The 24484-nt window shown below is 35.7% G+C and overlaps 2 protein-coding genes across 2 annotated transcripts in view; one reads left to right on the top strand and one right to left on the bottom strand.

The window, feature by feature from the left end:
• Positions 1–6831, bottom strand: part of otog (otogelin) — a 65808-nt gene extending 58977 nt beyond the window's left edge. Inside the window, exons 1-6 of the mRNA XM_088611850.1 lie at positions 6642–6831; positions 4996–5053; positions 4379–4433; positions 2526–2610; positions 1792–1890; positions 1419–1576 (exon numbers count right to left, since the gene is read on the bottom strand). Of these exons, the coding sequence (XP_088467976.1) occupies positions 1419–1576; positions 1792–1890; positions 2526–2610; positions 4379–4433; positions 4996–5053; positions 6642–6831 (645 nt within the window). The remainder of the gene's footprint in view (positions 1–1418; positions 1577–1791; positions 1891–2525; positions 2611–4378; positions 4434–4995; positions 5054–6641) is intronic.
• ush1c (Usher syndrome 1C) overlaps positions 6531–24484 on the top strand; it is a 37220-nt gene continuing 19266 nt past the window's right edge. The window contains exons 1-14 of the mRNA XM_088611124.1: positions 6531–6865; positions 10274–10341; positions 12320–12463; positions 13095–13233; positions 17504–17612; positions 18392–18416; positions 18728–18785; positions 19229–19332; positions 19718–19802; positions 20339–20398; positions 20676–20732; positions 21217–21359; positions 22706–22771; positions 24170–24300. Of these exons, the coding sequence (XP_088467250.1) occupies positions 6830–6865; positions 10274–10341; positions 12320–12463; positions 13095–13233; positions 17504–17612; positions 18392–18416; positions 18728–18785; positions 19229–19332; positions 19718–19802; positions 20339–20398; positions 20676–20732; positions 21217–21359; positions 22706–22771; positions 24170–24300 (1225 nt within the window). The 5' untranslated portion in view covers positions 6531–6829. The remainder of the gene's footprint in view (positions 6866–10273; positions 10342–12319; positions 12464–13094; positions 13234–17503; positions 17613–18391; positions 18417–18727; positions 18786–19228; positions 19333–19717; positions 19803–20338; positions 20399–20675; positions 20733–21216; positions 21360–22705; positions 22772–24169; positions 24301–24484) is intronic.

Below are 24484 nucleotides of genomic sequence, written 5' to 3'. Positions count from 1 at the left end.
TAAAAAGAGATCTTATGTATAAAACATTTAAACTAGAGAATAAAAAGGCCATAATGGTGAGATATCAAATACCATCTAAACTACGGAAGGAAGTAACAGAAAGTTTTCCCATACAAAATTAATCTTCCTGGGATTTTCTCATTCAGGGTGGAGCAATTTGTTCATCCTTGCTTGCGAAAAACAAAACTGCAATAATATTGTTTTTAATTTCCCTTTAAGGCATGTTACTTTGTTAGCAATTTAAAAACAATCCAAGAGTATATACAATACTGAATACAAGATTCTACCTTGCTCATTGGGATAAGCTGTAACAAGCAAGGTGAACAGTCCAAAAAAGCATATATTAAGTTTAGACAATTTTTAAATAAATCTCTCTAGTTTATTTCTTGTTGTTTCTTTTAGTGGCTACTAAATTAAGTAAGAAGTGTTTCTCACACAACCATATATGTTGAGGTCAAATTGCATACTGTACATACATTTCCAGAAAAAATATAATCTAAAATTATTATTTTCTGTTTCTATTTAAAAGCACAAACAAATCATTCTACCATTTGTTTTTAAAATATGGTCATTTGCAGGATTTTGCATTAAAATCAAAGCAGATTCTTTTTAGCATTATTGTTTGCAGATGTTGCTTGGTAGTGATTATGAACTAATCTTCAAATCAGGTGATTCGCTTTAAGACTACATATTTGCAGAAAACGTGGGGAAACATACTATACGAACAAGCATTTCTATTTTTGAACAGCTTGATGTAAATAGTACTATTTTGTTACAGAAACCTTTGTCCCCCAACTGGTAAATTTGTGATGTGACCAGATTTTGCAAGGCACTTTGGCACAATGGTTATGGCCGGTCTAATGTAACCTTTAAAGTTTCCTGCAGGTTTTCTGTCATTTTATTTATGTATTGCCACCTTCTGACATATAGTAGATAAAATCTACTATATTTTATCTACTATTTCATAGATGAAATCTACTATTTCATACACATAAAGTATGAAATAGTGATAATTAAAAAATGTTTTTGCACCTACTGTACTTACTACATAAATTAACTAATAAAATGATATAAATTATCGTATACTGTAGTTTAAAAAAACCTCCTCAGCTAGCAATATTTTTTTGGACTCGGTATTTTCATTCCGCATGTTTTATTTTCTAGAAAATGTACTGTAGTAAGCCTTTCGTGAATTATAAAATGGAAAAACACAGATTTGTACTCAAATCTATGAATGATATTATTAAAAATATTTAGTATTATTATTAAAATGAGTGCTGTTTTTGAACAGCGGAGTTAAAAGATCTTGCCAACAAGTCTGCATACTCAGTGTGTGAGCAGATCAGAACTTTTTTTTAAAGACAGCTCTTGACAGAACAGCTTTGGTTTAAAAGTATAATAAATGAAGATGCTGTTACCTGTATCATAAAGCTTGGCTGCACTGCATCGTCACATTCTCGCACTAGAGTATAAGTGCACTTTCCAGGGAAGTAATAATAAAGCCCATCAAATGTCTCATAATTATATTGTCCCCACGTCCGGCAGATCAATTCTCTTTCAAACCCTTTGTTTGGAACTAAGGGAAGAGAATAAGAGTCTTAAAATCAAGGGGATAAAATCAGAATTCATTCCAAAAGTCTGTTCTGCTGCGACTCCTCCTCCTGATGCGGGCTTTCCTCATTTAATATGATGGAAATGCTTCTATTTTAAAAAAAACAAAGAATACTTGACTGACACAGTGAAAGGAAACACTGAATATGTTTACGTCCATGAGGATTTAAGGTGTGTAACCTGTTTGACACCGTACTCCTGTTGCTTCATATTGGCTGCAATTGCATGATGCTGGATGTACACATTCTCCTCCATTGAGACAGGGAAATGTACAGGGTTCTGGAAAAGACATTAGGAATTTAACCATGCATGGTACTGTTTTAATAATAACTCCTGAATGTTTTATAGAACCTCATAAAATTTACTGTACACATCCCATGGGTTTCACTTTATAACCACTATCTTAATTCGCATGTCACAAGATGGAACTGAAGGATTTTTGAATAAAGCTGCATCTTTAAATAAAGGAACAAGTAATAGGTTTATTCCATGCTGAAAAAAAGAAGAGAGAGAACACAACGTTTCGGCAAGGGAGCCTTCTACTTTTTTTCAGCATGGAATAAACCTATTACTTGTTCCTTTGCAGCCTACGCATGCTGACACAGCTACCCACCTGAACTATCTTTAAATAAAGCTGTTTTGGCACGGCGTGCTTCTTTAGGCCTCACCTTTGAAGATCAGCACAGAAGTGAGTGGGAGCCATGATGTAGAGTATTAGTTGCTGTTAGTGAATGTGGTCCCTCTTAATTATCCCTCCTTTCTTGCCTCTCAGCCCTGAGTAGGTACTGATAGATTCCCAAGGGTAAAGTAAAGCTTGAGTAGTTACAGCCTTCCCACAGACAGCTGGTCAGCTCTTATCTAATGGCCTCAACATATGGTAAACAGGCAAAAGCAGAAAATCACCACAGACTCACCTGAAGCTCTGGTCCGTAGTGGCTTCAGCCCTTCAATTAAATGTACTGCTGTAGTAGATAATGTGGTAGCAGTTACTGGTGATCCCTGAAGCAAAGACCGAGAGAGCATTTGTATTTACTTCTGGCACCTCTCCAATTCAAAACTCAAAAATCCCAAATCCCCACCCCACCAACCCCGCCACAAAATAACCCCACTCACACATTCAAAACCAAATTACTTTCTAATTTTATTCAGACTCAAAAATGTTTATGTATGTTTTAATTGAGGTCATCAGAATTATCGTAAATGCCAGGATAATGTCTGGGAAAAGGAAGAATTGTCATTTTATCCAACCAAAACTAAGCTCTTGTAACTGTACCTGTAACATTTAATTAATTATGTTAAAGCTTCTGCCCTTTAATCAAACTGTAGAATGCCTTCACCAACTAGAAAACCAACCTGAGCTCTCAAGTAACAGATTAATAAAGCAGCTGATTAAAAATGAGAAATTGAACCTCTTTCCTACCTTCCTTTCTTTTATCAGTCCTCACAGATTTAATGTAGATGTGAATTTTCTATTTTAAGGAATTATAACTTTTACAATTTTTGGTCTAGTCTGATTTTATCAAACTATTACCATTTTATATGACTTTGTTCAAAGATATATATTCTTCTGCATTGGAGAAAAAAAACAACATTGAATATCTAACCCAAAAAGATAATCAACATGTATTATTTACTGACACTTAGAATTGAACATACTGTATACAGAATGAAAGCCAACATCTGTCCATTTTCAGCGAAACCAAACAATGTGACTAAGTGCACTTTGGGGTTCCTGAATGTAGGCGCCCTTATTCAGATTCTAAGCATAGTACCAGGGCAGTGTATGAACTGCACAACAATTCCCATTTCTCAGCTTAGATACCTGAAACCAGCCTGGGTGGAACTGCTAAAGAGATTTGCTTTCAACTAGTAGAGTACCATAAACAATGCTTGAAATGTTCAATTTGGAATTGCAATAAAGCAATGTATATCTCCATACAAAAGACACGGAATCTGTTTTTAATTGTACTTAACTGTCTATTTTACTGCAATTGTTTCCCTGTCATAAATTTCCTATTAGTCTTTAATCTTTTTTATTCTAATTTCTTATTACAGAAGCAAGTACACATTAGCCTACAGGATCACTGTGAAAATACTGTAAGGTGTACGTACTGTATGTCATGATTTTCTGTATTATACTGCATTTACAGTATTGTAGTAGACAATTCAGTGGGGTTAAATCTTCATTATTTTATCTATACTGTATCTATGAGACTGAATGTCCAAAATCTCTTTTTGATCTTAAGAAATCAATTTGTCTTTGACGCTATTGTAAAACAGTAAGACTTTGCTTCTTTGGTATTCAACACATTTCTTTCGTCTTTAGCACATAGATTTAAACACCAACATCTTTTTTATCATTGAAACACCCACGTCCATTTAGTGGTTCTTGTCAATCGAAATGTTTTAGCTTCTACTTTAGATAACAATGATGACAACAAAAAAGTCATATCATATAAATATTAAAACAAATTATACACAGCAGGTTATACAAAAAAAATCCTGCAAATACTTGTTTTCAACCACACAGTACAGTAGGTAGATGTAAACTAAAGGGATGCAAATCCAGATTAATATATTTGTTCAAATAAATGCTTTTACAATATACAGTAGTTTTGAGATGAAGCAGATGTTTTATGATAAAGGTTTAAGATTAATTCTTTAAAACCCCTCAACCCTTGTTACTTAGATATCATATGGGCACAGTTAATGTATTTGACATGGTTTTGTAAGGAAATGTTACAAATCAGTAGTCCTGGGCTCCTACCTGCAATCCCTGGGAACTAGTATCCCATTTCTGCAGTATTATACTGCTGCTTCTGCTGTTAGAAAAAGAGAACAAGGCAAGGTTTGTTCTTTACATGTAACCTGTATTTCACTGGTCCGGTGTAGCACATACTACACTGGAAACAAAGAAATGCACCCGAAATATCAGCGAAACAGAAGCTAGTTCAACAAAAAAAAAGTGCAATGTGTTTCTTGTCTTAAAGCAAAATTGAAACGTATATAATAAGATGACGCACTGGCGTTTTAGTACTTTGTAGTAGAACAAGTGGTAAAATGGATTTCGGCAATCACATAAAAAAATGTCATCCTCTTACATTGAAAATTAAAGCATTGAAATTCCAATTTTCCTTTGATCAAAGTTTCTATTCTTTCTCATTACTGCAGGATTGTGTCCCAGAAAGGTATTCACAGTGAAGTCTGAGGTGGTAGTTAACTGAATATAAGAGCAGTAGCGCTAACGTCGTTATTTTACACAATTAAAATTACAATCAGATACAAACACATAACCTCAAATGGTAGTGTGAAATTATATATGTAATATACATTTATACAGTATCTGTTATCTGTAATAACTGCAATAATAATATTTCTACTTACTTTTCAAGAGCATCCCTGCCAGGTAAGATCACATTGTCTACACTCCACGAAATAAGTGCTATAAAATTAAACAAATATAAATTGTGATTTTAATAACGATATGGATTTCATTGATAATATGTAATCCAAGTTCTGAAACTGTTTATTTAAAGCCTTCAGAAGGCCTTCATGTACTGTAACAAGCAACAACAATTTTAACTGTTAAATTAAATAGATTCTACAACAAAATACGTTTCTCAGTATTAAAAAAATGATGTGCCCACTTACCTTGGTACAGTAGAATACAATAAAATAATAAAAACCACACGTTTCGTTTTATGGTGAAACTTAATTTAGAATCCATCCGTGCTTCATATGCACCAGGTGTTGATGGAATCAATTTCTCCAAGAAAAGCCAGATTAAAAAAAGTAGTTTAGCTGTAAAGGAGACACATTTTTCTATGATAATGTAGAAGTTTGTTTTTCAGATGGACTTTCTCTTCTGTTTCAGATCTGAGAGCATCCCTACTCCTGCTTAAAGAATGACGACAGGCACTAATTAACATAATTTATTCAGGCAGGTATCAGAGGCCATGCAAATGAGCAAACTACCGTAATGTTAACCTATGTCAGAAGTCTGTCTTAAAATGTATAAAATGCGTATGTCCGTCTTTAGTCATTAAGTTCTGCTTGAAACAGCTTATTAAAAACGCATTTCGGAGGAAATTGAATATTACTTGCTGTTCAGACTCCGTGCCCAGAGAACGGTCTGATTTAAGCCTCTCCTGTTTTGACTTAAATTATCCGTTATACCAGAGTTGACTTTTATTGTCCTTTTCATTTGAAGGTTTTGTGCCTCGATTGTTTTAAGACTGAGAAGTGTAAACGTAAACTACAAAATAATTAAAATGCATTTGAAAAATTATTATAGACCAAGCTTGTGGTCTACTTTCACAGTTAAAATCCGAATCCGTTAAAAAACAAAAGGAGATTTTTCTGTTCATTGTACTTTACAAAAACAAAACTGAATCAAAAAGGTGAGATGTTAAATTTTTAAGATACCTTCACAATTCCACACAAACCTGTTTGGGAATAGGGTATTGAATAAGTAGGTAGGTCGCCACCTAGCGGAGATCTGAGTTAACACTCACCTGTTTCCCTTCACATTGAAAAAATGTTTATTTGTTAAAGCTATATATACTATATATAGGACACTTATTTCCAGAAGGGATACATGTTTAAAAGTAAAAGACTTCATTTCAGAGATTAATGTATGCTTATAAAATAGATAACTATCATCATCGTAGTTAACCCCTTATTCTTGTTACGTTAACATTAATACCGTAAGCCATGTTAAATAATTTTCACCGTTTATTTGTAATTCTTATTCACAAATTAATTATGTTTCAGAAATATTGTCGACCAGAGGTATCTTAATAGGGCGTAGTAAGAACTCGGGTACATTATATTGTACCAGTTCGGAAAGAGATGTCAATCCAGTGAAGAGCGCATTCGTGAAACAGTATTCATTCTTCCCAGAAAGTATTTATTCCTAAGATATAGTGATTTTTAAAAACAAATGCTGGATACAGTATACACAAACTACAAAACGGAAGGAAGCGGTTTGTTGAGAGTATTTGTACGAGGAGACCGGCCGGTATTCACACCGGAGCGGTCTATGCGCAGCAGGTAGCTGTACTGTACCTGCGTCTTTCCAGCCTTGTGATGAGAAGAACAGGGAAGCGCCTTCAGCGCTCCGCTCCTCCCAGCGCCGGACAGACAGCCGCAGAGGAGCAGCACTAACGAGCTCGGCAGAGCCGGCAGTGCGGACAGGAGCCCGGTGTTGCGCACAACCATGGAGCGAAAAGTTGCTCGCGAATTCAGGCATAAGGTAGGAAACGCGCGGGCTTGGGATGAGACGTGTGTATCAAGACATGTGCAGTACATGTAAAACAGTCTTTTAAAAAAAAACGCCAAGATGACAAAAGACATGTACTGTATGTACTCTGACCCCTATCAATTAACCATGTACATGGGGGAAGGGCGTTGTACGTGGCAGTTACGTACGTTTACTAACTTAAAAGAAAATTTATTTTATTTCTTGTATGTTTTTATTATTATGAATTCTAACAGTTGCGGTAATTCTTACTCTTAGCTGAGAAAATGTGTAGCGCAGCTAATGGAGTGTAGTGGAGTGTATCGAAATAACTTGTATTTACTATTTTTAATTTGCTTTTTTTTGGACGGAATTTATAAATTAAATATTTTACAGTTCATTTGATACAGTATTGTGTTTCAAAACAGGAGCAAGAATGGGATTACTATGCAAATACTAATCAATACAGTAGGCTGCACTTCAGAAAACGTGATAAACTCTCGCAGTTTCTAGGCCTACATCTGTGATTGATTGGGTTTAGGAACGATGCTACAATGTGAATTTCTAAATGTTATTGTCAAAAACACTTAATAATACACAAGTCCAGATGCTCAGATGTAGAAAGCAGTTAACTGGTAGCATCTGTACACATACAGTACAACACATGGTCTATAAAACATATCATGTTGCTAAGGATCATAATTTATAACGTTAAAAACGAACAAAAAACATCAAATATCTGACACGCCACATGATATGAAAGTTGTACCATGGGTAGGAGTAGGTTCTTCCATATAAAAAAGACTCACTGTGCCTTAGTCGCTAAATTGCGACCCCATAAAGCTGTGCTCTTCAGCACATAATTTATAGATGCTACCAAATATGTTCAGTGAGGCAGAAACATTCTTTGCTGATTTACTGTTGATTAAATTAGAATGACATCAAAGGGGGAGAACGCTGCATAATAAAGGACACTTGGCTTTGAAACAACAGAGCTCTGTTGACCTTTTATCTAATTTGTCACTCCTGATTGTGCTTGAAATGCCGTTTCTGGTTTTTCTGAAGGCTGTACTTTCTGAAAAATGGCGCTCAAGAGGAAATATTCCCAAACTGTTTTGTTTTGTGCTACGCATTATGCTCATTTGCAAAAAAGGGGAAATAATCCTTCTTGAAGGAGAGGATTACAAAGAAGTTTAAACTCGCTCTTCTTCTGTCATCTCACCTGATAAGATTACAAAGCAGAGGAGGCCATTTGATCCATCTCACGTGTTTGCTGCTACTACTGTGGCTAAACTCTTTCAACCGTGTTCCCATATAGTGAGGACATTGATGAACTAACATGAAAATGTAAATTGTTTTCACATGTTGTGCCTTTATGTTCAATATCACTCATTTAACAGTGTTTACAGACTTTAAATATATACAGAAAATGTCACTTTTAGATATGCCGTTTTAAATCTTCTCTGGTGCTCTTATTTAACACAAATTGGAATATGTACTTAAGTGCTATTTTCAATTTTTATTTTTAGCTTCTGTTTATTTAATGTCCATTTTTTACGTCATAGTTTGCTGGTATTTCACTATCGGTATGGCAAGTTTTATGGCTTTCAAGTATCAAAGTCTTTGGGGTGGTATGAATTGTGCAATAATGAGTTACGAGACGTATGAATGTTTCTACCTACTCAGCGGTATAGCTGCCATTTTGCACACATCATCTTTAATAACATAGTAAAGGCTCCATTTTAATACAACTCAGGTTGAAATCTTAATTTAGACACAGTGCATTGTGTGCTGCAGATGATTCAGTGAGGAATATTTGCAATCCACTTTTGTACTTTGCAATGCTGCAAGACTGTATTCTCAGAAAGGAAGCGGCTCTAACACTGACTGAACATGCACCTTGAAAATGTGTTGCAAAGGTTTTTAAATATCATGGAAGGAATATTATTTCTGCTTGCATGAGGCAGCTTAAAGAAAGGCAGGTAGGGCAGTAGCTGATGTTGACAATAGGGTCTCTATTAGTGTTTCTTCTTGATGAGCTGTCCCAAAGCGGACAAAGTTGCATCTGTCTGTAATTTGTAAAGTTACAAAGAGAAAGGGGTAGTTGTCAGGACACCACCATCACAGATACCAGAGTACCAACTCCAGTCACAGTGCTGTCAGTCTGTGCTGGTGTAACAGGGCTCATGCACTGAGCCAGTGACAGAAGTGACATCATCCCCTTCTGAAAGCTAGACAGGGTGAGACTCTGTGACAGAAGAGGACCTGGTCTTGAAGTCCACTGTATTCCACAGCTCCACAGGAGCAGAAGTCTCCTCTGGCTGTGTGGTTCTGGGTCACTAGCAGTTGTGATCAGATCCCGGCAGGAGCAGAGTGGAGTCACGCTGATCACTGATGGCATGGAGAACTCTCCCGTTAGAGGCCCGGGTGGTTTGGAGTGGCAGGGTTGTCCACGGTCTAGAGCCTGTGATTGGCCTAAACCAGTGCCTCATGACCTGGGATAATGTTGGAGGTGGTTTCATCTTTTAGACGAGACGTTAAACCAAGGCCCTGCTTACTTGGTCAGATTGCATGATAGTGTTTATATGAGTGAGCTTTTTAATTAACCCCAGTGTCCTGACTACTCTGGACTTTCACAATCTGGCCTTCTTAAAGTTTAGCCCTTTGGTGACAACATTTTTCTTTCCTTGTCTGGATCTGCTGTCCCAGGCAGAAGCTTCTTTTCAGCGGTGCATGAATTGCATCACCTACAAAGCGCCTAATAATTTCAATGAATAATATTAGATATTCTTAAAATTCATATTAAAGCAGTTTCTTTGATCAAAACAAACTTAATCTGAAGGAAAGTTTATTTCCAAATGCGACAGAAATCAGACCTTTTTGGGTTACTAATAGAGTCGGGAGAAAAGGCCTCTTTATATACTGTACCGCAGGGCCTGTGGAAAGGAGGCTGTAGTTGAATGTGTTGTAAAGTGACACTGCTCCAGCTGAACCTCCCATTACCAAGCATAGAAGTGGCTACTAGTACTGAGCCAGATGAAGGCTGCAGGCTGAGCAGAGAAAGCGATCTGCCCCAGGAACTTATTGTAGACAACAATACCCTCTGGATAACTGTAGCACTGCTCTTGAGCCAGTGATCACTTTACACAAGCAGCTACACTGATTCTGGATGGGAGGAATGTGCTACATTAATGAATGGCCGAAAAGGTTTTTGAAAATATTTGTCCAGCAGTTCAGCCGTTACCAGGTAAGGGACTATATAAACGCATGACTTTCTGCAATGCTGTATGTGGGATCCGTTTTTCATTTTTGTTGAAATCCTTTTGTATGCTCTCTAAAGACGTTCATCAAGTCAGTTCTGAATATGTATATTATCAGCATGTTAAAACAGTGTTATCATTGTGTGGTTGCTTTACTTTGTAGGTGGAATTGCTTATTGACAATGAAGCTGAAAAGGATTACCTTTACGATGTGCTGCGGATGTACCACCAGTGAGTCCTGTTTTTTCTTGGCTATTTTCTTCTGATATTGTCCATTTTACCCACTACTATTTATACAATATTTTTAAGATATTTTGTTAATACTCTCAATGTAGACTTATAGTACTGTATCACACTATTAATATTTTACCCATGAATAATAAGTTTTCTTTTCATTTGTGCTGGAAACAGGAAAGTTATTTAAATGTGATGCATGAAATGCAGGTCTCTTAAAATCCCAGCATGTTATGAAATGCAGAACATTTCTCACATCAAGTAAAATGTTTATTTTATGTATAAATGATTGTACTTTTATCATTACTGCATAGCTTAGTAATGTTAGTTCATCTTTTGATTTCAGAGAGACACTCTGCTTATCCACACTGCACATTTTGCATTTAAAAAGACTGAATCGATTTCATACACTTTAATAACTAAACTTCAGCAGATGTGCTTATACGGTATATTCTGTCAAGATTTGTCTGAGGAATACTGACAAAAGAATTCCGCAGTGGGAGGTATTGTTTCCACTGAGTTGTGTAATAATAGCAGCTGAATGGAGTGAAATGTAGATGTTGCAGAAGTTTCCATGTGATCTTTGTAAGGAGGAACAGTTTTGTTTCTCACTGGATATGTATCCAGTTCTCTTTCACTCCCTGTCCAATTGAACCTCTATTCATATTCGCTTTTGCTTGTGCGTCAGAAATGAAATAGCTATGGTTAATAATTTAAAGACTCCACCAGGTTGCTAAATTCATAAACAGCTGTCATACAATGCCAGAGCAGTTTTTATGAGGTATAGTTTACTACAGTGCTTCAGGAACTTGCTGGTACCTTTATGCTCAGCAGCTGTGGAGAACTTTTAAGTGAACCATAACATGATTTATAGAGATCTGCAAAGTACCTCCTATCCAGTGGTTGTCATCGTGTACAGTATACAGTATTACAGAAAATAAGGCACTAATTTAAGCATGAGCTAATGTATTCAGGCAATTTTAAGTTCACTGAGATTTTTTATTATTATCCAAAAGTATTCTTCACTTTTAGAACTGTTGTCATTGTTTTAATAAGCTAATTTTCCACATTTAATATCTTTGCTTAACTGGATTTGATATACTGTAGATGTCGGTATGGTGCAGTCATTTTCCTTTGACCTATTTTAATTTTTAGGACCTGTTAAGTAATGGAGAATTAATACTTAATTGTGTCAGAAGGCATTATTTTGTTACAGTGCCTCTTAGTTATAAGAAAGTGCATAATATATATTTTTTTAAAAATGACAACCTCACGGAGATGTCCCAAAATATATTATGAAACTGCCACAGAGCAAAACAGCTTTTTACATTTACATTTATTTGTGTTAATTGCAACAAGTTTTTTAAGTAGATTTGGTTATCCATTGTATAAACATTTCCAAGAGGTTTTCAGATAATTTTCATTATCTCGTTGCTTGAAAGTCGGGGTGGCAGATATATTTTTAATTGTACAGTACATGATGTTTCAATGTTAAAGTCAATATACAGTACACATCACATGTCACAGTATTGTACCGTTTGATAGGAGCAGGAGTCATTAAGGCTATTGACTGAAATGGGTAGGTGTGTCGGGGGGTTACTGCTATGGTATCCTTGAACTAGTGCTTGACTCAGATTGCTCCAGTAAAAAAGCTGCTGTATAAATGCATGCTCTCAAGGTTGCTGTGGTAAATGAGAATTTGTTCTCAGCTGGCTTGTCTGATTTAATAAATCAACCATGTTTAGTCATTCGGATGGTTCCAGGGAGTATTTTAATTCATAATTTCTCACATTTTCTAAATGTTCGATTTCATCAGTGTTCTCAGGCCTCGAGCCTTAAAGGCTGTTTGACACAGAGTAAGTTGTCAAAAGGAGACATTTATTGTTGAGCTCGAGATATACAACTTTACCCCTGCCATTGCTGGGCTGATGTTAAAGCTCTTTGTTCTGGTAGCCCTTCATCTTTTCTTTCCCAGATCTATGGACCTCCCTGTCTTGGTTGGTGATCTAAAGCTGGTCATTAGTGAGCCAAGCCGCCTGCCTCTTTTTGACTCCATTCGACCTCTCATCCCCCTGAAGCACCAGGTGGAGTATGACCAGCTCACCCCTAAACGGTCAAGGTGAGCAGGCTTCTGCAGATGCCCATGTAACGATGCTGTAAAACAGATGGGCCAAGCACGGAAGAAATGTAGAAAAGAAAAAAAAAAGAGTTTGATATATAATCCCATTTTAACTGAATTGCTGGTTTTCAGATTCACTGATCCACATCTAAATGTAATGGAATGAGTTTAGCAGTGAGACAGAGTTTTTGTGATTGAGGTTGAAAGAGAAACTGGCCCATGAGATTCTATTTGTAAGCAAAAGAAACACAATTTAATGAACATATAAAAATAACATAAGCAACTGTATCTGTTTACTTTAACATTATACAGTGAAATGGATAGGATTACTCCTGAAAGAAGAAAGTATTTCTGTGTTAGCAAAAGAGAAAACAACTGACTAAGTTGAAAAGTTGAAAGGCAGCTATATTTTGAATGTACTGTATAGTACATTATTAGGTTTAAAATGCAAACAATGCAAGCTTGTAAATCACAGCTGATAAGAAAGAATTAAAACAGGTACACATGTTCTATATGGCCTTTCCAGTGTAAGTGTTTGTTTTAATAGTATTACCTTATTGTGATTGGAAAAGGAAACCCAGTGTTTCTGTTTGTCAATTGAATGCGCCACTTTTTCACACTGGAAATGTAGGAAGCTGAAAGAAGTCCGCTTGGACAGAACCCATCCTGAGGGACTGGGACTGAGTGTCCGTGGAGGATTGGAGTTTAACTGTGGGCTTTTCATTTCACAAATAGTCAAGGATGGACAAGCTGACAACGTGGGCCTGCAGGTAAGGAATCTCACTTGCATGCGTGTGCTGGGAATAATGGCGGACACTCTCCATTTATGTGGTACCTGACATACAGTAAATATCCATCATATGACCTAAAGCTCTTAGGACATTTGAGGTACTGTATGCAGCAAACTCCTGTCTTGCACCCTGCCAGGATAGGTTCAGGCTGACCACAGCCTTCATCATCTTTCTGATAATGGATCCATGGTGAATCCAAAGAATGTTTGATTGGTTAAAAACAACCCTAAAATGTGACGTGTATTAATGAATTGTTCCGGAGGTTCCGGAATGTGCACCAAGTTGATTATTTTCACGAATAATAAGGAAAAAAACATTTTCTTAAAGAAAAAACAAATTAAATGCTGAATGTAACTTTGGCCATTTAAAAACGGCAAACTTTTGAGCATTATACTGGAAAATTTCATACTTTTTATTCGTCTTTCAACAATATCATTATCCTTGCAGCAGTTCATTGGTTACATGTTTTGATGTTTAGAAATAAAATAAAAAATGTCTTTGAGAAGAATATATCTCAAAGTTATACTGCATAAAAATGAACATTACACTTATTTCTAAATATAGGATTCAGCTATTAGACATTTTTTTCTCTATTCTTGCCTGATGGAAACGTTCTAAGGTTTAATCTGATAGATTCCAAAGCCTTGAGGTAGTGTCCGAGTGTCTGTGTCCCGTAGTGTTTCTCGACTGCTCACTTGACATGCCATGCATTTCTTTTGTCCTCTGAACGGGTTCTTATCATTATTTTTTAATTAGGGTGGATAGAAGCCAACACAAAATGAATAAAAGGGTTAGCTTCTGAAGTGGATTATCTTCTATTGCTGACTAAGAGTGCTGATACTAAAATGGAGTTTCTTAAGAACTGTTCTGCCCTGCAATGCAAGTAATTTCATCCAGTATAGAGGGTTTTTTTACCGGAGTTGCTTGCCCATCTGTGACTCTGCTCCTTGCCCGACTTCATTGTCATTAGAGTGTTCATGTGTTTATTAAAGCTTCTCAGAATAAGAATGAAATAAATATAGAAAACAGCCCATTTCTTTTAATGTCCGAGGTTTCAATGTGTATCATCTTTGTCATAGAATAACTGCCATGAGAGTTAGGTGGAGACTTGAGATTTCTGTGCTTTATTCAGAAAAAAGCGTTTGTCTCCTTAACTACTTTTTTTTTCTGGTGACACTTCTACAATGTAATGAGCTTGATTCACTGAAAGACTATATGCAAATTACAAATGCAAACAATTGCAGCAAATCATATTCAGTGTGCATGCTGTGTTCATCAGTGAATCAAACTCATGGCATGTGGAAAAAACCCAGTACCACTTATGAGAACCTCTGGTAGATATGGTGAAGACGACTATGTAAAGGCTAATTAACAATGTTTTAATTGTGATATGTGGATGAAATAAGAATGTAGCAGATACATTTTAAAAGGAGACTACAGACATAAGGTGTAAATAAATCAAGAAGCCCCTGGATGTTTTATGGAGTGACTACTTTCCTTTTGTAGCACATGCTAACTAACAAGCTACAGTATGCAGCATGAATATTATTTTTTAAAAAAAATCATTAGCTTTTTGAGTACAGTGGTTTACAGGTGTTTTCAATATGATGTCGTTATCATGTAATACAGTATTTCTGGTTCTTTATTGCCATCTAGTGAATAAGGCTGTTACACCTGACACTTGGGTTGAAATGTATGGGTACTTGTTACTGAAATTTGTGAAGATATAACAACATGTTCAGGACAATATGTCCAGAATATTCAACATACGGTAGACCTTTTTTTCAACATTACACAAGACAAGGCTAAAACTAGTGAAAAGTGATGCCAAAAAGTATTGAAATTGTTTTACTTGAATTGCTTTTGTGCAGCCAGTGTCACTAGTCATGAGTTTCTTAAAGTTGTGAGAGATTAAAAAAAGCTCCTGTGTGGCAATTGTAAGGAATCAGAACTGTGGTGTTATTGGTCTGTCTGGTATGTGGAGACAGGGATTACCTTGGTGCGTTGCAGAATCAGACAGTCTTTCCAGACAGCTCTGAATTCAGTTAAACATGAAGAGTATATAAGCAATCCTTTGTCCTGGAAAATGCTGTCTCATGTCAGAGGGAACTGTTGATGAAATTTCATCCAGGGCAGTTTTTCGGGAATATTAGCCGGCCGAATCCCTTCAAGCTCTGTAATCTTTTAAAATGCACTTAATCTTATCCATTGTTTGGGAATGACATTGATATTGAATTTTCTAACTTGCACTTATTAACACAGCAACCTTTTTTTTTTTCAAAACCTCAAAACCAATCAGACTAAATTCCAGAAAATTGCTTGCTAAGTGGAGTGTTAGTGGATTGATTTTTGCATTGCTTTTTCTTAATAGTGTTTTAGGGTTAATAAGGACTCATATAACTATAACAAGAACTGCTGTGGTAGGAGAATATCATTACAGCAGGCTGAGCACACAACAGCAGTACCTTCTGTAACTATGACCGGCAAATCACTAAAACAGGTTTAAAGGAATTTAAATTTTAAGGGCACTGTTCTTTTACACTGTTGGCATTACCTCTGTAGTTTAGTATTTCTTCATTTGTAATTGGCAACTAGTAAGATTAGCATTGTTTTTGCCTCATTGAGCATTAATAAGTTAAATCTACTGCATTCATCTGCTGTATATGTTGCAAATATGTGGCGAGGGAAATGGTCAGTCTCTCTTCTGTGCCTTTTCCTAGAGAATCTAACTCTTAATGAGTGATATTTATCATGATCAAGGCTTTCTCTTGATCTCTTAAAAGAACATGATTTAGGAGCAATCATGTCTTTCACCCTATGAAAATACAACTAGACACAGATCTGACAAATCCTACCAGAATCAACATATTTTTGCAGATTGTGAACTTACTTTCTTTGTGTTAATATCTAAAGCAAACCATACCAGTTAAATAAATCAAGAAAACTCCATTGTGCACAATTTACATAATCCTCTTAAGAGTGTGATCTTAACAAATATTTAAAACAATAAAATGTAATTTTGAGCTTATAATTGATTTTTTTTTTCTTGAGAGTGAACTGTCATGTAAACATTTACGTGATTTGGCATACAAGTGTATGATTCTTCAAATAAAAAGGTAAATGAGATAAGAACTTAGTGTTAGTGTTCTGAAAAAAGCAGTGCTCTGAGGCTTGCTTTTTTAGTTCTGTGCACAGGACAGTTTATATCTTATTTTTTAGGATCTGGAAACCATCCTCAGATACTTATATACTGTGAGGATGTAATGAGTAATGTGATTTTGTATAAATGAGCCATTTAGTAATTTGTGAACCGCTTTATACAGTACATACATCGCCAGCACCTGAGACTGGTATTAAGAGGAGTCAAACCTCTCCGAAATCTATTAAATAATAAAAAAGGGCCAGTAGAGGGCGCATTGCACATTTACTTTTCTTGTTAGACTGTTCAGAAAGATTTCACTACAACATTTAATGGATGAAAAATATATTGTAACTTTTTTATTAGAAAAAAAGCCGATGAAGTGGGACAAACTGAGAGTATAATGCTAATTATTGTTTAACAAATATGGCCAGTCATTCAATTAGTTAGATTAGATTAGAATTTTTTAAAATATAATTCTCATTTTTGTTAGAAATATCAGAGCAGTGAATAGAATCATTTGAAAGGTTTCAAAATGCTAAGTTACATTGTATTCATACTGGAACCAACCACTCTTAGGCTTTCTCGTTCCTACAAATCTACAGAAAGCATTGTCACAGTTACAGTGTATGACAACATGTTGACTAATCTAACATATTGGAGGCAAAACTGTGAATTACAGTATAATGTTCCTTACTTTTGTAAGTAAAGTAGACAAGAATTAGTTATTTTGATGAAAATGTAATCTATTAAATTTTAGTGACATACCATGTACAGTAAGTGAAAATACCTTTGTAAGGTATAATGCATTTTTGTGAAATATTATCTGATTGTTTTGTCCCTGTGGACTTTAAATAGGATTTGAGCATCTCCAGTTTTTAAATTAAATGATTAATTAAGCCAGTATTCTCAATTAGTCTTTATAGTGTAATCTTCAAGAATGCAGAAGAGTGATCAAAATTCCTGCATTTTAAATTATTTGGTCACATTGAGAACAAACTCTGATTGTTATTATTGCAGCATTGCATAAGCAAATCAAACTGCTTAATCCCCACAAGGTGCGATACTGTAGTTTGTGACTTGTAACTAATGTTGTCCATGTCTCTTTAGGTTGGGGATGAGATAGTCCGGATTAATGGCTACTCCATCTCTTCATGTATTCACGAGGAAGTGATTAACCTAATCCGAACCAAGAAGACGGTCTCCCTGAAAGTCAGGCGTAGGTTAAACTTGATTGTCTCATTGAAAACAGAAGCTCTTACTGCCCTCTGTTTACACAAATGTGACTAAATCATTTGCAATTTGAAGTGATTCACTGCTATGTTCAAATATGTAATGATTCAGATTACAAAAAAGATGACAAAAGGCTACAGAAGATACAGATAGATTGCAAAAATGTCACATATAACAGGTGGCCTTTGGTTGATCTAAAGCTGAGCCAAATATTTATGTACCATTATATGTACATGACAAGCAAAAACCATCACTGTTTCTCTATATACTGTAAGGTGCTGTATACGATCATTAGTATAATAAATATATTAAAGACATGAAAATAGCCATTAGTAATGAAGACCTTGGAGTCATCCACATGAAACAGAAAATAAATAGTTAACTGTTTTCTCACAGCATTGTACTTATTCTGATAATAACTACAGTGTAGTTTGATAACATTCAGTAATGATTTTAATATAATCCTTGTTCACTTTAATTGAGAAACATATTAATTTAGATACAATTAATACACAATTAACAAATTAATGTGCCTTATTTAGTCTTCCTTTATCTGTTTTCAGTTATATCTGACAGTGCTATTGGAAGTCTCATTGTAGGTGCCTATTAGTAGACCAGTTACACTCAATTGCATAGACTGAATGAGTTTAGTACTGTAAATCTAGGTTTCCTGTCGAAAAGGCACTTTGTAAACTATACATTAATTGATTAACTCACTTATTAAATATTCAATTATCATTAAACTCATTATTTCTTCGTTTGCAGATGTGGGCATGATACCAGTCAAAAGGTAAAAAAAGAACACTTTTGGAATTTATACTTGATCATTTCTAATACAAAGTATAATGCAGTGAAAATCTATTTTAAAATGTAGTGATTGGTAACTTGTGTTTTAAAAAATACTGATTTAAAAACAACAATATACTGTGCAGTTCAAGCAGTATCATGATTTAAGGATTCACAAGACTGGAATCCAGAAGACAAGACATTGATCTGCATATTGATGGAACAATTGGATTTGGGTGGTTTGGGTACAGGAACTTTTACAGTCAGAGTTCATTATGTACTGTAAAAATCAAGAAGTACTGCTTTCCTACATAGTTCATCCGATGAGCCCCTGAAGTGGCAGTATGTGGACCAGTTTGTGTCTGAAACTGGGGTAAGATTTATTGCTTTTTAACTTTAACTCCTTGAAAAAAAATAGTTGGATGTAATTGATCATAGATTAGATTGCCTATAATGCAAATAAAGTCAGCAATGTTGTGCTGTATACTGTAATGTAGGGTATATACTGTATTGGATAGTGATTTTTCATATGTATTTTACATGAATACTTATTAAAGTTTGCTCTTATGTTTTACATGGTGTTTTCTCCTGTCAGCATTGTTAGTGTTTAATTTTTCAGATTTGCTTTAAAAATCAAAATATGAATTAGGTTAATTTCTTAACAGAAAATCCATATTCATTGTTTAAGAAAGTACCTGTAAATACCTGTCGTGGAAGATACACAAATGGCCCATGACAACCACAGCATGTACAGTATGAAGCTTTAAGATTTGATTTAGCTTTTTTTAATGTTCCACATCTTGTACTTCAATATAGGATAAGAAAAGCAGTGTCGCTGGATTGGCATCTATTGGAGGGAAAGAGCTGAAAGAGAAAAAGGTTTTCCTCAGTCTTGTTGGCACAAAGGGCATGGGAATAAGGTCTGTCATTTATGAAACAACTGGCTATGCATAGTTAGAAAGTGTCAAAGCTAAGAAGAGTTTTAAATGGTATTTCTATGTGTAGCCATTGTCCCTCTAGTTACATTATATTGATGTAACAGCACTGACCTTACAGCGTTTGTTACTTTCTGAATGATTGTTACTGTTGCTTTTCTGATTAGGAATATATATACTGTATACTGTATATGTTTGACAGTTAATAAAATGCATGTATTTTTTAAACATTTTCTTAAATTTTAATTAGCTAAAAAATAAAATTATTTTTTAATTTGTAAACAGTGTGTTTGTCTGCTGAGTATTAATTATTACTAGTATTAATGATGTACTGTAAGTACTAATGCTGCTTAATGTTAATTTGTTTCAGCATTTCTAGTGGTCCAACACAGAAGCCGGGGATATACATCAGTAATGTGAAGCAAGGCTCTCTGTCAGCAGAGGTTGGGCTCCAGGTAAACTGTCTCTCTTTAATGTACATGAAGATGTACTGTGGAGTGTTATGTCTGAGTTAGTTTCATACTTTATTATTGCTATTGATGCTTATGATAATAAAAACATTCCCATTGTCATTTTTAATTGTGGGGCATTAAAGAATTCCATTGGAATGATCAGATCTTCTTGTTATTTTTAAACCATATAAAAAACTAGTTGTCAGTAAAAGTGGTTTGTTACCATCTATACTGACCATCTCCTCTAAAATTCACATCTTCATTGCTTGCACTACAATTACCCAATGGACAATTTCTAGACATGCGATGTACTGTAGCTAGGGTTCTTCAACACTGAATGAACGCTGGCTTCCTTACAATGGAAGGATTTCTCATTATTACTTTTGTCCCCTGATTTATTCTATACTGGCAATACTTTCATATGGATATCGATATGGTTTGGGAAGTGTGTATTTATTTTATCTCAAGGATTAAAGCTAAGATAACAGAACTATCTGTCTTTGAAATTCAAAATGTAACTTTCTTTGCATTTATTTCAGGTGGGCGATCAAATTGTTGAAGTAAATGGTGTTGACTTCACAAACCTGGACCACAAGGAGGCAAGTGGTTTTACAGTAGTTGTGAGATGTGTAAGTGGCTTTTTTTGTGAGATACAATTGGCCTTTCTTACAGTGAGTATGCAGATGTCATCTATAAACAACTTTTACATTTCATTGTAACATGTGTTTTTTTAAATTAAAGCACCAGAAGCAACATTATATAAAGAATGAAATAAACTTTAAAGTTAATAAATAAGGCATACATTTTAAGCTGTTAAGCTGGTTTGTCATGATCAAAATAATTCTTGACTGTGGCTAAATACCTTTTATTTTCTAGGCTGTGAGAGTCCTTAAAAGCAGTCGAAGCTTGACCATTACAGTTCTCACAGGAGCAGTGAGTACATTCTGATATTCAAAACGTTTTCCTTTTTTAGTTATATCTACTATTTGAATATCAAGTATTTATCCCTCCCTTCATTGCCTACTCATCAAACCGTCAGAGGATATTTGAGTTTTATTGGGTGGTGTGAGTTGTCCTTTTTTGGCATATTATCCATCTCTCTCACCACAATAACAATTGTGGCAACTCCTTGTGCGCTAATCCTTATAGCTCCCCCTTGTGGCAAGACCCTGGGTTAGTCTCGAAGGATGTGTCTTTTTCTTGGAGTGGAGTGGAAGCATCATGCTGTACTGGTAAGGGCTCTGTGCCCTGAACTGGAGGGTCATGGCTTCAAGTCCCAGATGCGATGCTGTTGTTGTATCCTTGGGTGCGGCACCGTACTTATCCTGCTGCAATAAATGGGTCTCCAGTCACTCGTTGGGTCTGCTGTTAGAGGGAATGGCATCTTCACTGCGGGGATGTTGACTGCTGTTTGCAGGGCAAGGAACTGTTCATGACTGATGATGAGCGACTGGTTATGGAGTCCCGCAGAGAGGTGGAACGGCAGGAGCTGATGCACCAGAAGAGAGTGGCCCTGGAGACCAACAAGATCCTCAAGGAACAGCAAGAGAAAGAGAGACTGTGAGAGACCTACAGTAGCAACTCTGTTACTCTCGAATGTGGTCCTTTCGAAACACGAATGCAGTCCATTCATTTGGCAATACCGCTGTAAATCTCTGATTTTGTGAATATCTCTAAATGCACAAAAGATTTCTCTTTTCTCAAAGTTTTTTGAAGAAAATGTGATCCACTAGAATTAATATTTAACCTTTAAATCCACTTCTGATACCATGTAAATTCAGTGCTTTTTTCTAGGTAATGTACTTGTTACAAGAATAATTGCCTAGTTACCAGTTTTACTTGGTTGCCGATGAATCAGACACATGAGCAAACATTGTAAAACCTTCTGTGACATTTTGCACACAAAGACCATTAAAGACAGTATTTTTAGTTAATGGCCCTAAATGAGATACTGTAACATATGTTGCTGCTTGACGTTTAGCAATGAAGTCTATTGAAATGGGTCGTATTAAAATGATCGATTAGTCAACAATAGCTATGTTTTTGCATATTCTTTCATACATAGTCATTAGCCATCTGTCCAGAAAATCAATGAATCCCGGACACATTAGGCTTAATGAATGTTTTCCTTACATACAGTATCTTGTAACATTACAGTAAAAGTTAAAGAGTAAAAACTACACAACTTTGTTTACAGCTAGAGATAGAAATCCTAGCCATATACTGTACATCACAAGTATGTTAGTTAATCCCTGTTTTTATTAAATTGTACACACTATATGTTTACATTTCACTTCATTAATCAACACACAGTAAAATGTGTTATGTGTAATGTAGGCCAGTTTTGGCTACTGAATTTGTTTTGGGTCTTTGTTTGTATTTAAACAATTTCAATGAAGTTGTCTTAAAAAAATACTTCAGGAACATGTATTTTAAATGATGGTAACAGTCATATTATGAAGCTTGGCATTATACAGATTGCACTGTGTGAGCTTCATTTTGGACTGCCTGTGATTTAATTTTGGGCTCAGGTTTCACGTCAGTCCGATCCTTTGCCTTTGCCTTCATTTTTCATTCAATTTCTGGATTTGTGGCTTTCAGTTAAGGCACAGTCAGCATTTTAATATCCAGCCATGAATTTTCTAACCACATTCACGCCTGTCCCAGTGAGCACACTGGAATACACACTGGACACGACGCTAGTCTATCACAGGACACACAGAGACACAAACATTCACAAACACACCAAGAAAAGTGGTTAGCATTGCCGCAATATGTTTTTTTTTTGTACTGTATAACTACAGTATCAGATATATAATGCTGTAAATGGTAGGGATATCTTTTTAATGAAACTATCATAACATCATCATTTTTGAAATAGCACTTTTATGTCCATGTTTCTTTAGGAGGCAGATAGAGATTTCTCAGAAGACTGCAGAGGAAGAAGAACGCTATCGCAAAGAAATGGAAAGGTCAGTCTTATCCCACTTGTGTTTAAATGATTTTATGAATAAAAACTTTATCTCAAAGGCAAATGTTAAGCATCTTTTTACCAACAACATTTAAACATTTTACTTTATTCATATGGATTCATATCCCAAACCTATTTACGTTTGGCCCCACTCTATTTTGGAAAAAAAAAAGAATTAATTTACAGAGGAGTTCTGTATCATGATATTGTTCAATGACAGTGACTTTAATGAACAGTTATACATTTTGAAACTGGTGCACAAAGTTCCAATTTTTCACTGTGTTCTCAAATTTTAAAGGATAAACACATATTTGCATTTGCAAACAAAACAAAGAATAGAAAGTACAGCAGCTTGTTCTCCAAGTAGAAAGATTGCTCAAACATTATGTGATGTAGTAGCTGTCTAATTGTATTGGTGGTCAGGCCAGAGAGGAGAAATACAGAAACTAGCAGCTAGAGCTGGCAGGCAAAGCCTCCAGATAATTCCCCATCAGGATGCTCGGGGATCTTTGAGTTCAGGCCAAGATGCTGTGGTCTATTACAGCTAATCAGTTTGGGCTTTATTTCAACAGTGCTTGCTGGGGCAGGAGGTTGAGGGCAACGCAGAAGTGCCATCGGTCTTTCAGTTAACAAACCTTGCATGTTTTATAGAGATTTTGTTTATGTAGTAGTGATCTGAACAAGAATAGACATTATAGGGTTTTCCAGGATCTCTAGAATTTCTTCCCTTTAAACTCCCTTTACATGACAGATAACATCTAAACTAATAATATGCAAAACTATACTTTGTGTCTCTGTGGTGTTCTTTTGCAAATTCTAGTGAAGAGGTAGCACATATCACCTGTTAATCTGAGAAAAGTAGAACATTAACTCACAACAGTTTTTAATAACCTTGTGTGTGTAGTATATACTGTATAAGCATAACATTGCCAGTCAACTGTTGGATAAGAAATAGGTGATGGAAGTTCTGACTAAAGTTCACATTATTAAAACAATAATTTACTCCGTCACCGGAGCTCTTGATTCATAATATTTCAGTTTGCATGTAAGTTGAAGACTTGAGTCTAACAAGATGCATTTCTTCCTTTCAGTAATGGTATGAAAAGAAAAACAGTAAACCACGCTTTCCAGTTAGCACACTATAGCCAAGTATCACCTTCTTTTAACTGGTATCAGGCTGGTTCAAATGTTGTTTAAAGGGTGGATGTTTTATTTAAGCCTTGCCAAAGGCCACTCTATGTGAGGCTAAACCCCTGTGAGCATGTGATTCAGTAACACTGTCCTTCAAGCCTGCAGAACCAATAATGTAGAACAAAATTGGTCAGCAGCATTTTTTTAATACAATACAAATACACCCATGAGGACATGAGCATGAAATATACTGTGTGTATTGTTTCAGAATTGAAGAGGCTGAGAGGAAACATCTGAGGGAATGGGAAGAGGACTGGGGGCCCAGAGAGCAGCCAAAGAGCCCCGTGTCCCCGCCTGCAGAGAGGAACACCCCCTCTCCGCCAAAACCCAAAAGCTCAGGTAATCACCCAGCTGCAGAGGCACTTCAGAAACGCAGACATCATCTGTGGACCTTTCATACCTTGGATATGTACGACTAATTCATGGAATTCATTTGGAAATGAGCCTTTTCGCTTGGGGTTTGCTTTTACACTTTCCATTTTTTCATTGGGTCCAGTTTATAGGGATTTCTGCCTGACACGTT

This window comes from Lepisosteus platostomus, chromosome 18 (assembly GCF_059453375.1).
Source record: "Lepisosteus platostomus isolate fLepPlt1 chromosome 18, fLepPlt1.hap1, whole genome shotgun sequence".
NCBI lineage: Eukaryota > Metazoa > Chordata > Actinopteri > Semionotiformes > Lepisosteidae > Lepisosteus > Lepisosteus platostomus.
Note: the sequence above shows the minus strand (reverse complement) of the source record. Positions and strands in the feature narration are given on the sequence as shown.